Here is a 14,336-nt window from a genome sequence, read left to right on the forward strand (position 1 = left end):
CATTTTAAATCATGAGACCAATCAATTCAGGCATCTGTGAGTCAGTTTTTTTTTATCTATGCAGAACATTGAAAGGAAAGCATGTGATCTGAGACAGAGCACAAGAGAAGGATTAGACTTATGTAGGGAGCTCACTTGTCAGTACTTACAACCCACCAACACTGCATGGTGCCATTAGAAATTCCTTAAGAAACTCTTTTAATCACGCTATTGAGGACAGGGGCAGCGTGTAAAGTTTATTTGGTTTATTCGGCAACGTGTAAGGCAGTAATCAGCTGTTAGATTCCGATTCTCCACCTGGGTTTATCTCCTGGTTAATCTGGCATGGTACAGCAGTGATTAGCTAACTGCCTCAGACACACATCCCTCTCCCTGTTACTGCCTCAGGAGCCTCTTTCCCTCCAGAGCAGAGGATCAGCTGCCTCCCTTCTTACCTACTTTTGCTTCCTCGCTGACTAGCTACCCCACTGAGCTCATTTGATTACCACATCACTCCATTTTTTGCCTTTTGAAAACAACTTTCATGTTAGTCGCTCCAGCTACATGTTGGTCCAGTGTGCTTAAAATTGGTCAAATGTCAGGTCGGCTTCTCCCCCAGCTTCAACATCGACTCGCACCCTAGTCCTTCATGTCTGTACTGTGAAATGACTTGTATGTATTGACATGTTTTGTCTGCGTACAACGTGCAACAGACTGGCACCCACAAGTTGCAGGGCAATCTAAACCACAGCAGCTTTTCACTGCACATTTCTGGCTCCTATGTCACCTGGCATAACCTTCATATTGTGTGTTTCACTTGGGGTAGATTGCAGGAGCCATTCTTATGTTTGTATTAGAAGAACAGTGCTGACCCGGCCCTTCCTGCTCAACAGTGCCTGGATGTCCTGACAATGACGGGGAGAACCCAAGCGGCTCGGCAAACTCTGCAGGGCGGCCCAGTGATGTTCACTGGCAGCGGTGCCTCGTTGATCAGCTGGGCTCCCATACCTGTGCCATCTGGCAAACACTGAACTCGGGTCCAATAATAAATCAGGACAGGAAACAGGCCTGGTGCTCCGGTATTGGGTCAGAGTTACTCCACAGTTACAGCACCCATGCACGGCTCAAGGCTAACGAGCAGCATTTTCTGGCTCATGACCACATTAGCAATGGCGGGTGACAGAGTCCATTGTACTGCTGCACAGCCACTGCTCATGCGACAGGATGAATGACTAATATAGAGCCAATGTCACTCCCAGGGGTTCAGCTTTCAGACCAGCTCTTTGCAGTCTGCGCTAAAGAGTGAGCCAAACGTTAGGCAAGTGCTGCCATCTAGTGTTCAGGAAAGCTGCATACAATCTTAACACAAGCACGTTCGGGGGGGGGGGGGTTGATGGATGAAACTATCGACATATTGATCCGAAACACCAAACAGAGAATACAAAAGACCCTGGGTGAGGTGGGGTGGTGGATGGACGAAGATGTCAGGACAACAAACGGAAACTGACAGGCTTGATCAACACCATTTATTTCCAATGATCATGGAGGAACTGGAGTCCGTGGACAAGCTACTGCTACAAGCCTCTTAAAAACGTACAGAGGAGGCCAATGTAAAGCCAACGGCAGCAGGCAGGTGACAGCCATCTGTCCAAGCATGGAAGGCCAAGAGCAGGAGGTCTTTACCGCCTACAAGTACGACATGAGTACAGCAAGACGAGAGTGCGCACTACCCTTAACTGTGACCAAGAAAACAGTTAAAAACGAGCTTGTATTTACACATGCAAGACTAAATCCTTACAAGAACCTTTTTAATTTGTATGAACTTGAAGACCTTGTCTAGCTATCCAAAAATGACAAGCATTTTGTGTAACACAAAACTGCGAGTATTTCATGTAATAAGGAACACAATGCCAAACATATCAGGGAGAGAGAAATTGTTGAGGAAATACAGAAGAAAAAAAAAAGTCCATCAACCACAGAGGACATTAAGATTTGGTCAGGATATTGAGGGAGGCAAAGTGATGTGTCCTGAACACTCCAACTGCAGGTTCCAAAACTTTTGCCGACTTGAGAGCCGTCATTTTACACAGCATTCTGTCTGGAATAACACACACTGGGTATGTCCACAGTCTATAGGCAGTCAGAACATGTTATTCTCAGTAAACAGCAGGGCTGGGGACCAACATGACTGGCAAGCGATTAGAAAGTGTGTTTCTCCTGAAGAGAGATGGGTGAGTCCTGACTGACATACGCAGGGTGGAGAGCGGAGTCCTAAGGCTCAGAAGGTGTTTTTGATCTTGGCGGCCACCTGCACCAAGATCTCGCCGATCTTCTTCTGCCAGTTGAGGATGTGCTTGGACTCTGCACACCACAGCTCGCCGTGCCGGGGCTCCACGTTCTCACAGCGCTTACGCACTTCCTCCTGCTGCTCCTGTGTGTCACGGGAAGGGGTCTCAGCACTCAGCCAGCTTAAAATATCGAGAGGAGACACAATATGGTGACCCGTGAGCTCACCTCCGTTCCGTGCTGCAGCTCGAACTTGTAGAACAGGGCCCAGGCGTCACCCAAGTCGGGCTCGATCTTCACCGTGCGCTGGAACCACTCCCGGGCTTTGGTGATCTTCCGCTCGCTCCAGAACAATCTGAGGTGTGGCGGCAGGAGGAAAGGGGACGTACCATAGATTTCAGGGGGAGAAGATTAAGACAGGAACAGTGCGAAGGACCTGCTGTACCTTATTGGAGAAACTTAACCTCCTTAAGTAGAGCAATAAACATCTTCGGCGATGTCTTAGAAAGGGTTTGACAAAATAAAGCTTTTTAAAACATCTGAATGACAGACAGAAAACGGTGCGACTAAGGTGTTTTGCAGTGCATTGTGGGTGTAGATCGAGTTGTGGCGGTGGGACATACTTGGCCACAGCTAGCAGGACGTGGGGGTCGTGCTCACACTTCTTCAGCGCGTCCACGCTCTTGGTCTTCCTCTGGGGCCGGGCCTCCAGAAAGACTGCCTCTGCCCACAGGATTCCTGCCGGGGAAGCACCGTTAGCCCAGTTCGACACGTCTGCCACTTCTGTGGTTTCATTACACAAAAGTGACGGCAAAAAGCACGCTCACATTCACCATAAAGTGTTCGCTATTAATACATATAAAGCCAAATAAATGACTGGCCCCAACACTGAGGATGAGTAGAACAGGACTTCAGGGTGGACATGGGCACAGACAGCAGACGGTGAGAGGTTCTGGTCAGCGTGGGTCTCACCTGAGCTGGGGCACTCCTGCAGGGCCTTGGCCATCAATGTGTTGGCGATGTTCTTCAGCCCCGCCCGGTACTCCAGCCGGACAGACTCAAGCCTGGACCAGAGGTGACGTTAGATACACACACAAGCGGCACAGGGCACCCCCCCCCCCCCCCGCACACACGCCTTTGACGACGCCCCGATTAAACGTGTGTGGCCCCTCCTCACCACAGGTCTGGGTTCTGGGGGTTCTTCAGACGGGACTTCTCCAGGATGGCACGGGCCCTGGTCAGCTGGCCCGCTTTCTCCTCCAGCCGCGAGAGCAGCAGCCACAGGGGCATGGAGTGAGGGCACTTCTTCAGCTGTCACGGGGATGAGGGGGTGGAGTGTTATGCGGCAAATCATATCACGGCTTCAGGGTAGAAATGTCACGGTCTAACAGGGACGGCTGCAAAGAACCATTTTGATATAAAAATGGTCTGAATCACAGCAAGGAGGCTATTTGTGGAAACTCCCTGTATCCTGACAATAACATGGAGGGAGCACAGGCTGCCCCAAGGCCCCCACAGTACTGGCAGGACCCCGAGCCACTCACTCCCTGGTTGTAGGCCTCCCGCGCCTTGTCCATGTTGCCTGACTGCTCCTCGATCTGGCCCCGCATCATCCACAGCTTGGGGAAGTCCTCATAGTGCTTCAGGGCCTCGGTGCAGAGCTCCTGGGCCGCCTCGATATTGCCCAGCACCCACTCCAGCTTCACGGACTTCATGAAGACCTGCAGGAGGACGTGAGAACATGGCAGACTGGCCACCGGGCTGCTAATGTGGTCCAGCAGGCCAAGCCGACCCGCCCATATTCTCCAAGTGCTCCATGATGGCCACACCCATGGCCCCTCCCCTTACACAAAGGCCCCTCCCCCTACGACATGCATACCCTGGCGGTGGGAGCGCTGCTGCGGGCCTTGGCCAACAAGCGGCGGGCGCGCTCATACTCATTGTTCTCCGACTCCAGCTTCACGGCCGCCAGCCAGATTTCCTCGCTGTTGGGGTTGGCCTGAGGCGGTGAGGAAACATCGTCAAGGAGTCGCCAATAACGGGCAGTCATACACGCCAGACTCATCCCTGCAAATGCAATGCCCCACCTGGAAGGCCAGCGCCAGGATGCTGCGGGCAGCGGGCACGTCACCCGCCAGCCACTTGGACTTGGCTCCCATCAGCCACAGCACCTCGGCCTTGGGGCAGTGGGCCACCGCTCTCTGCAGCAGGGCCTCCAGTGACTCACTGCGGGGCCAAGGAAAGAGGAGGAGGGTGAGTGGGGAAGGAGCAATCTCATGGGAATGAGGAGGTTCACTGTGGAGCAGAACTGGGGGGGGGGGCTTACCGTGTGCCATGGTTCTTCTCAAAGTACGCGGCTCTCAACCACACGCTCTTCTTGCTGGGGAACTGCTGCAGGGCGTGGGCATAAATGGCCCTGGCACACTCCAGTGCGCCGTGAGCTACGCACTGCAAAAAGGCACACATGGGACGTCAGTGCCTTGCCTACGCACTGAAAACATGGCGAGGGAGTGGAGCCTGAGGCGGGAACCCGACACAGGAACCCAACGCCAAATCTCTGATCAGTGTCAGTAAGCAGCTTGCAGCAGTAAATCAGCTGGGGAGGTATTTCCCTTACTGCAGCACCAGCAGTGATAGCCCTCCCTGCCAAACTGAGGTCTTACACTCTCTGCATCCTCCATCCACGTGTGCTTGCAGTCTTCCTCCTCGATCCCGATGCCGATGACTGCCCGGATCACCGCCTGGCAGGTGGCCACACTGCCAGCTTTGTCACACTCCTCGGAATCCTGGGGGGATGGAGGCAGTAAGTGAGCTGCACCAGGAGGGGACGCTGTGGTGCACAGGGAGAAGCTAGCAGGTCTGACAGAGCCGTATAGGGGAGACACGTAAATAGGGCTGGGAAAGGTGATGGGTAAAGGAAGACAATGGCAAAGTGAGGGCAAGCAGAGGACACAAAGAGAATGAAGAGCCTACATGCAGCTGGAGATGGGGCTGGGGGTAAGATGGAGGGAACTAGACAGAGGGGGCGTGGCCACACCTGAATCCACTGCTCGCGGTTGATCTCGACCCCGTTGGCGCGCAGTGAGGTGATGGCTCTGTCGATGATCTTCTCCACCATCTGCGTGTTACCGTTGGCCTCCTCCAGCTTGGCGGCCGTGATCCAGATGTGCCGGTCCGTGGGGATGTTCTCGCGGGCCTTGTTCAGTACTCGACGGGCGTTCTCGTACGTCTCCAGCCGGGCCAGGGCCAGCCACAGCTGTTGGCAGGAGACACGGCCACAACCCGGTCAGGCTGTCCTACCTTTCATGCAAAACCTGACGGCCGCTCACAGACAGCAGCAGCTGTTAGCAGCCGGAAGTGTGGCTCCGTGTCAGAGAGTAACAGTGCACGCCGTCTCACCTCCACGCTGGTAGGGCAACACTCCACCGCCCTGCTCAGCATAATCCTGGCATCCTCCGGTTCCTCCAGCTCCACAGCCGTCTTCCACAGACGCACAGACTTCGACACGTTCTCCAGAGCTGCACGCACAGTAATACTCTAGTATGCAAATCATTTCTATAATGCTGGTAATGATTCTTGCAGTAAGAAAGTACATTTGTCCATTTCTCAGACCAGACAAACCTTTTCTGAGCACACGCTTCTTAGCGCGGACATCCGTCTCCAGCTCGGCGGCGCGGATGTAGATGCGCACTGACTGCGGAAGGTGCCGCACCGCCTGGGCCACCACCGCCTTGGCTGTGTCTCCCGGCTGCAGCCTAGCGGCCTCTAGCCACACGTCCTCACTCTGCAACACGAGCACAGCAGTCTGCACGTTAGCAAGATGTTCATGAAAGGAGAACGCGAGCACGTTAGCAAGCCGGTATCACCGCCCTCAGTCGACAAGGAGAATGCTAGCAGACTAGCCATTACCTTGCATAATCCTGCAACAGAATGCTAGCAGACTAGCCATTACCTTGCATAATCCTGCAACAGAATGCTAGCAGACTAGCCATTACCTTGCATAATCCTGCAACAGAATGCTAGCAGACTAGCCATTACCTTGCATAATCCTGCAACAGAATGCTAGCAGACTAGCCATTACCTTGCATAATCCTGCAACAGAATGCTAGCAGACTAGCCATTACCTTGCATAATCCTGCAACAGAATGCTATCAGACTAGCCATTACCTTGCATAATCCTGCAACAGAATGCTAGCAGACTAGCCATTACATTGCACAATCCTGCAACAGAATGCTAGCAGACTAGCCATTAGCTTGCATAATCCTGCAACAGAATGCTAGCAGACTAGCCATTACCTTGCATAATCCTGCAACAGAATGCTAGCAGCATTCCATGGCTAAAAGCTTGCATTTGACTGACGATGAACTTCAGGCAATGGCACTAACCTTGTGGCACATCTCTGTGCCCTTCATGATGAGGTTCCTAGCCACCTGCAGCTTGCCTGTCACCTCCTCCAAGCGGGCTGAGGCGATCCAGGCGGGCGGGTGGTGAGGGTTCGTCTCCCTCACGGACTTCAGCAAAAGGCGCGCCTTCTTGATGTCACTGGCACACACACACACACACAACATTCACCACATTTTAGTTTTATTGCAGTCTAGGTGCAGTCTAGGTTAGGGATGTTAACCGATGACCGTTTGACCGGTGGTTGACCGTATCAACGTTAACCGGTCAAAGTTGTCGGTAGTCGGTTAAAAAAAAAGTGATATCTAAATTAGGCTATTATAGACAGTGGACTATACGCTACTACAGTTAGCCATCTCATTCCTCATCTTTTTGTGTTAAGTGAACAAATTATCCCTCACACTCAATTTTTCATAACTCGCCTGTTTGTACTTAATAAACCAATAAAAACATTTGGCGCGAGGTCACAGCGTTTGGGTTCACGCGCTCACAAGGTTTGCGAAAAGTAAAGGCAACAGGCTAAAACACTCGAGGTTAGAGCCAGGGCAGACGACAGGATGAAGCGTGCAAAGAAAAGTAGTGTGTGGGACCATTTCTACCTCAACTAAAGCGGCGTCTCTTCGGAGCTGTCATTTTCTTAAATGAGCCGTGGCAATGTTTCAAATGAGCTTCTAACCTAGACAAACGCCTTTATTTTCAAAGCGATCACCTTGTACCCAAACCATTTGAAACTAAGGAGCCATTTGTCCTACGATTACATACAACAAGCTCTTCGGCGCCGCGTTTGCGGGACTCATGTTTCGCGCTGTAGGGGATTTTAAAAAAGTGACGTGAGTGGCAGTGTGTGTGTGTGTGCGGGAGGCAGAGCGGCAGAGAGATGCGACAGAGTTGCGAAATTGCAGAAATGGCTGTTATTTCAAATAGCGTACCATATTTTAAACTAATCGGTTAACCGGTTTCAACCGGCTACTGAGGCTCGGTGGTCGGTCAAGAAATTTTTTAGTTTTCGCCATCCCTAGTCTAGGTGCAGTGTAGCGCAGCACAGCAGTCGCAGGGTAAGAGGGTCTGAAAGAAACATGGTGATGACCACCCACCCCGAGGTCTAGCGGGTCACACACAAAAACATCGTGCCTCACACCTGATGTCACCACCATAAGTAGGAATCATGGAGTTGAGGTCCGTCAGGTATCCCTTGGGGTCCACCACCGTCTGCCCGCTCACGGAATCAGACACCTGACCAGCAGAGACATGGAGCTTCGCATCAGAAGGTTACTTGCATACGCGCAAGAAACACTGTCGTCATTAGTGCTTGGCAATATGACGATAATTTATAGTGACCGGTTGCAATAGTATCCACGATAAGCGTTTCAGAGTTATCGCCAGAATCGCAATGCGGCAGAACTTAGGACTATTACTATATCAACAGAACAATCTGGCAAGTGCCCATCACGTGACGTCGGCGTATTCGGAGGGTGCAACAAAAAACAGACCAATGTGAAACAAAGCAATTTCAGACTAGAAATTTTCTTGAACTAAAAAAATTTATAAAAGTTACATAGCACTGGATTGTTAAAAATATTGCACTTGGTCCATAGACAGGTTGGCTATGCTGTCAAATAAACAGTGTGCAATATGGTTTATAAGGAAGATTCGGTTCCAAAAAAATGTTCTGCTTCAATTGAGTGGAAATGGCTTGGATTAGCTAAATCTGATGTGGACCAATCTACTGCAAAGATAACATTCATACAACTTGTAGCAACACAACCAATTGTATGTATCTATACTTTGCATTTGTTGTAAACCGAGGTCTAAAGTACAGTTATTGACCACAGTGATAAATGTTCATTTGTACTCTACACTTTTGAAAGTTCAGTATTTAAAAAAATTAAAAGCACTTTTGCTTTACTGAATTATTTTCTATGTACAGTATTTTACATACCGTAAAAAAATAAGTTTATTATTATAACACTACATGGTTAATTAACATCACTTCATACATTACAAACTGGTTAGTTTGTAAACAAGCATTTAAAAAATGTGATCTATATCGTGGATTGTGATTCTAAATAAAGATGCTGTAATCTGACATTTTGGCCATATACAGCCCACTCCTAGTTATTACTACAGCAGGAAGTTCCAAGCAGAGGAGGCTAAAATGACTGCTAAAATACTGACCATTTTCTAAGCTAATAAAACTGAAAGAGTTTGCCTCTACTCCATCCAGGGGTGCACATGTAAAGTGTCCATAATTGGAAACTATGGTTGTCAATCTGAAAATAAAATACCAGCTTTTGCTGTTACCAAAAACAAAGAGGAAGCAGAGATCAGCGGCATACGCACCTGGCTCAGCCTCATGTCCATCAGGGTGTTCCTGGCCTGTCCGATCTTCCTCATGTCCAGGTCCCCAGTACCGGGGGTCATGAGGCCCGGTGTCATACCCCCAGGGTAAGGCGTGTTCAGACCACCCGGGAAGGGTGTGTTCAGTCCGCCGAATTGCTGGAAGGAAAAGAAACGCTAATCAGATTCATAGCACCAGCCAGACAAACCATAAGACAGTAAGGCGCGTATGTGACAACTGACCCCTTGCCGGGGGTCAACGCTTGTGTGGTTATCGCCCGTCTGCAGGTGCTTGGCGAAGAAGCTGTCAGGCACTGGAGTGAGTTTCTCGTAGCGTGGGTTCCTCTGCCGCTTGTTGCGGGCATCGCCGACCTCTGGGATACTGAGCCACTCCTCTTCTGAGACCTCAGCCAGTTTCCTCTGCAAAGAGAGGAGAGGGTTATCCAATCACAGCTGAAGGAACTAGCACTATGGCCCCTTCCTATAGGTGGACAACAGCAAAGATGTGGAACACTATTGGCTGTGTGATACTTTAAGGGAAACGTGCCCCGCTAGTTATATATGGCCTAGGCAAGGAGAGCTGCTGTATTAACCCTCAACGTGCTGGGTAACAGAAGACCTATCAGAGCATCTGCAGCAACAAGCCAAACAAGCCATTTCCCTTAAGACACCTTTCATGTTGTAAGCGAATGAAACCAGAAGAACAATTACATCCAAATATCCCATCTGATAATCAGCCCCACAACTGAGGCCGGCACACACCTTGAGATCGGAAAACTGCTGCTGAATTTTGGGGCGCTCCATACGGTACTTCTCAATCTCCTCCTTTTCCCGCTGTTCCCTGGGGTTAAGAATAAAAGCAGCCATTGAGGCTACCAGGCCACCATCACGGATGGAGATAGCTCAATGGCGCGCTTGACGATGTGTACCTCCGCTCTTTGCGACGCTCATCCATTCTCTTGTCCAGGGCCGCATAGATGGCATCGGCTTCTTCGTCATCTTTTTCATATGGGCCGCTGGAGAACAGGCTGCCTGCATAGCCATTGAACTGCAGGCAGGATGTAGAAGCATGGATGAGTTTTTCCTTATGGTTGCATGATTCTATCCTCGCGGATAATAGCGATGTTACCTTCTCCCCCGCACTTTTACTCATGGCGTTAGGGCGACGTATAACAATACAATACCTCATCATAATTGGTGTCGTTGAGATCTTCGTCGTCATCGTCAGCCTGATTCTTTTTCATCTGGTCCCCGACCGTCCTCTTCCCCGGTGGCGCATGTCGATCATCCACTGGATCATTGGCATCACGAGCGGGACCGATATCGGACCGAGTGGTGAAACCGGTGGCCCTGGAAATAGCAGCAGTTTAAAAGTTTACTTAGACTCTTTCCTAACGTTACGAATAAAACAATAACTAATAAAAACACAGAGCTTAAATCTCAAGAAATTCTTCACATTTTGTGACAAAATGAGTAACCATTTACAATTACTGCAAACCAAAAAACTCCATCAAATATATGAAGACCGCCGCACAAATAATGTACAAGAGATTTGAATGATAGATACTAACTTATACTAGCCTATATATTAACACCGATCGCAAACTACATGTGCTGCTACCGCAGTACGTGTTACCCGACCATGTGCAAAGGCCTACAAAAGCAATGTTTGAAACCAAAAATATGAATCATTCATGAGACATATATATATGTAAACAACTTCTTCATGTATGTAAGTATTGGTGCAACACAGAAGATCCCTTACCCTCTGCCGAGCCCGGGCACATAGCCCAGTGGCGCAGGCATGCCCAGAAACGGCTTTTTCTTCTTATTCAGGCCGCCGGTTAGGGAAACGGCGCCCCCGGAGCCGGACATGCTGTTCATGGCGCCCCCGCTTCCACCACCGGAGCTGTTACTGCCCGAGCCTGCCCCGGATCCGGACTTCGCGGCATTTTTGGAGCCTTGCTTTCCCGAAGAACTCGCCATCGTTACTCCAACAACTGCAGGGTTCACTTCCGGAAATAACAACAAGGGTATTTCCCGTTCAAAGGTGATCAAGAATAGCTGTGAGATTTTGTAACAGCGCCACCACGCCCCTGGAGGCCGCATAAAGGATACGTATGTACGGTTTTTCTAGATTCTACAGGGGTAGGCAACCTTGATATTGGAGTGCCGGTATCCAGCAGGTTTTCTATCGTACCTGATCTTTGATAAACCACACTTGATCTCAGGCAGATAGTAACTCATCAGGCGGGATCGAAAACCTGCTCCATCAATATAAATGAAGCCTTATTAGGCCAAACATGAAAACCTGCAGGAAACCCAGCCAATCTTCTCCGGCTCTTGATTAGTTAATAATATTAAGTAAGATTAATTACACAAGACTTAATCAACTGCTTATAGGGCCTAAATGTACCGATGAAAAATTATCAGGTTATTTGCTTTTGCCCCTTGATGAGAATAAAACACTGCTTCTTCAAAAAAATCAGAGATTACCAGTTCACAGCTGTTGAACACTCAACTAAAGTAGGCCTACTCATACATATAAATAAGATTAATTAAAAATGTTGTGTCTTTGAATTTGTTAAAGTTTCACAAATAATTAAATAATGGAAACACATGCTATTAGCTGATATTTATAAATGGAAGCTTTTTTGTTTAATTAGACTACAAATTATTGCAAGAACATAATTAACTTATTGTGTAACTCAATTAAAAGTGCATGATGCATTAAATTAATATCTAAGTCCTAATGAGTACTGTACTGTAAAAATGGTGCTGTCCTTTGGATGAGACGTAAAACCGAGGTCCTGACTCTTTGAGGTCACAAAAAATCCCTGCAACAAGACAGGTTTAGCAGCAACCGCATAATGGCTTTGCACGAATTGTCTCATGGGGGGAAAAAAAACTTTTATTACACACAATCACGGGGTCTCAAAAATATACAGCGAACCATATTCAAAACACCGCTGGTGATTTTTCTTTTGGATCTTGGGTTTAGGGAATGAGCAGGATCTCCGCTTTACACGGCCATGAGTCCTGGTCATGTGCAGCTTATATTTGTTTGTGTAACTATTCCTTGTTTAGGTTTTTGCTGGAAGGGGCCTCCTCTAGCTCTCGGTTGTTCCGTCTATTATTCTACAGACCATCTGAAATGCCCCCAACAGGGGTAATTACAGCCTTGCCGGGCCGGGGAGGCGTGTATGGGGTTTGTGAACTAGCGGGACATGGTCTCCCACATGGAGGTGCAGCTGTGCAGGTCTCGCCCAGACAGGACACCCAGTAATTATTACCACGGGGGTCCTGAGAAGTCTGGTGGCCGGTGGCTGGAGTGACGCCTCCTAAGAGCAGAGTCATGCTGTAAATTGCTATTAATCTGAAGGGCTCCTGTTGACATTTTGTTGCCTCAGGTTGTGCCCCTGCTGTTGTACAGAAAGAAATAAAGATAAATAACCTCAGGGGTGGGCGGAGACTCCTACAGTATCGCTGGAGATGGGACCCAGCGCCCAGTAACACAGACCACCGCGCCCAGTAACACAGACCACCGCGCCCAGTAACACAGACCACCGCGCAGACCTGCCATGGCCGTGGAGGGGAAGAAAGCACTTTTAAAACGTGGTAGTGATGCAGATGTTGATGGTAATGAAAAAGCACGGTGACTTAGGGGTCGGGATATTTATGCTTTAGGTGCAGGAGACGGCAAATAAAAAACGTGTGTGTGTGTGTGTGTGAGGCATCTACCACAGTAGCACTTCATAGCGTCGAGGTGATTTGTTTTAATATTATTTTACGCTCTTTAGCCATTTAATCTATGTAGAAGATAAAAAAACACATCTATTGAATTTGCATGGGAAAGCTGAGTGCCTCGACTTGGCAAAAAGCAAGTTAACTGCGAAGACTGAGTGCAACATCTTTCTCACAGTTGAAAATCACATTACAAACTGCTGTGAACAGGGAAAGACTTAAAACCTGTGTTAGATCCATCACGTCAGGCTGTTTTCAGTTGACTTCCTCGTAGCTGTTATTGACTTCACTGCTGTTACAACAGCTAAAAAACTGTAATTTAGTTGACTACTGTAGATGGCCCGCTCTGCTCTCCATTATAGGTACCATGCAGCTATCTGACCTGGGTCCCCAGAGTAGCAATTCTGACAGAGAAAGTCCAAGGTGCCGGTTGTACAGTATGAAACACTGCGGGAAAAATGTACCTTATAACGAAGTAACTTAATAATATGCTAATTTTCATTATTCATATTATGGCTCAGTGAGTAACGTAACACTATCGTTTCCTGCGCCCAGGGTGGTGGGGTCGAATCCAGAGCTGTGCACAGACTTTATTTATTTTATTTTTTTTTGGGGGGGGGGGGGGGGGGGCGTGGCTTAGGGGTGCATTTTGCAATAAGAAAGATGGATGGATTGCTACACTTATGATTATTTAGCCAACATCTTCCAGAAAATAATATGTGAAGAATCGTATGTGTTTCTGTTCTGCTTTAACCTGAATTGTCCCACTTACGTGTCCTTCAGCTGCAGGATCTCACCTTGGGGCTTGAACCTGCACCCCTCCTACCTTCACCGCTTAAACACCGCTGGGGGGCAGGTGTTAACTCACATGTCGATTCCGTGCTTCATGTGTGTGAGCTGTGATATGCATACAGGCAGAATTGGGGGCCGCCGTCTTCCCGCTGCCCCGCTGCCCCGCTGCTGTCGTCTTCCCGTCGGTGTGGAGATGAGAGCCGCAGCTGGCCGGCTGCTCTAGCCGCCTCCTGCCGTCTCTGTGCTCGTCGTCTGTGCACACAGTCGTCTCTGCTCACGACGGCCCAAGCGTCACCCTGCTGGGCGAGTGGTGCCCGATTCAGGGAGCCCGGAAGCCCTGCCATGTTACAGCTTCTACGCTCTGCTGAGACGCTCTGCTGGTGCTGTCATGCCGTCACATGGTAATACGAGCATGACACCGTGTGAACAGCTCATGCCGTGCCTGCAAATGCAGACGGCTGCTGGCTTTGGCAGGCTGACTGCCGTCCCCAGAACAGGTACTCAGCAGGGCTGAGGCACACGGCAGCAGGCCTTGGGGACCGGCCTTAATAATAATAATAATAGACTAGATAAAACTATATCAATAATAAAACTAGATTTAAATATACTGGGGCCCAAGCCCCAAGCGATTCGGCCCAGAAGGTTGGGACCCCACACATTTGGGAACCAAAACGACCAAGACAGTTTAGCTTAATGACGATTTGTGATGAGTGTGTGTGAATGCAGTACTGGCAATAAAGGCACGTCGATTTGTTGCTAAAAGTAGCAAAATGACGTTTGGATTTTTAAAAAATAA

The 14,336-nt window shown here is 49.1% G+C and overlaps 1 protein-coding gene across 1 annotated transcript; it reads right to left on the reverse strand.

Annotated features, from left to right (window-relative positions):
- Positions 1–1,490: 1,490 nt before the first annotated feature.
- Positions 1,491–11,036, reverse strand: prpf6 (PRP6 pre-mRNA processing factor 6 homolog (S. cerevisiae)). The gene is made up of 21 exons (XM_072715669.1): positions 10,770–11,036; positions 10,189–10,354; positions 9,934–10,052; positions 9,767–9,845; positions 9,248–9,424; positions 9,008–9,163; positions 7,806–7,900; positions 6,652–6,808; positions 5,887–6,049; positions 5,665–5,783; positions 5,303–5,521; positions 4,929–5,051; positions 4,592–4,713; positions 4,353–4,491; positions 4,145–4,264; positions 3,810–3,986; positions 3,443–3,576; positions 3,238–3,329; positions 2,889–3,003; positions 2,494–2,620; positions 1,491–2,410 (listed from the first exon to the last, which is right to left on the reverse strand). The coding sequence occupies exons 1-21, from the start codon at positions 10,988–10,990 to the stop codon at positions 2,258–2,260; spliced, it is 2,973 nt and encodes a 990-aa protein (XP_072571770.1). The 5' UTR covers positions 10,991–11,036; the 3' UTR covers positions 1,491–2,257.
- Positions 11,037–14,336: the final 3,300 nt, after the last annotated feature.

Source organism: Paramormyrops kingsleyae, chromosome 8 (genome assembly GCF_048594095.1).
Source record: "Paramormyrops kingsleyae isolate MSU_618 chromosome 8, PKINGS_0.4, whole genome shotgun sequence".
Taxonomy (NCBI): Eukaryota; Metazoa; Chordata; class Actinopteri; order Osteoglossiformes; family Mormyridae; genus Paramormyrops; species Paramormyrops kingsleyae.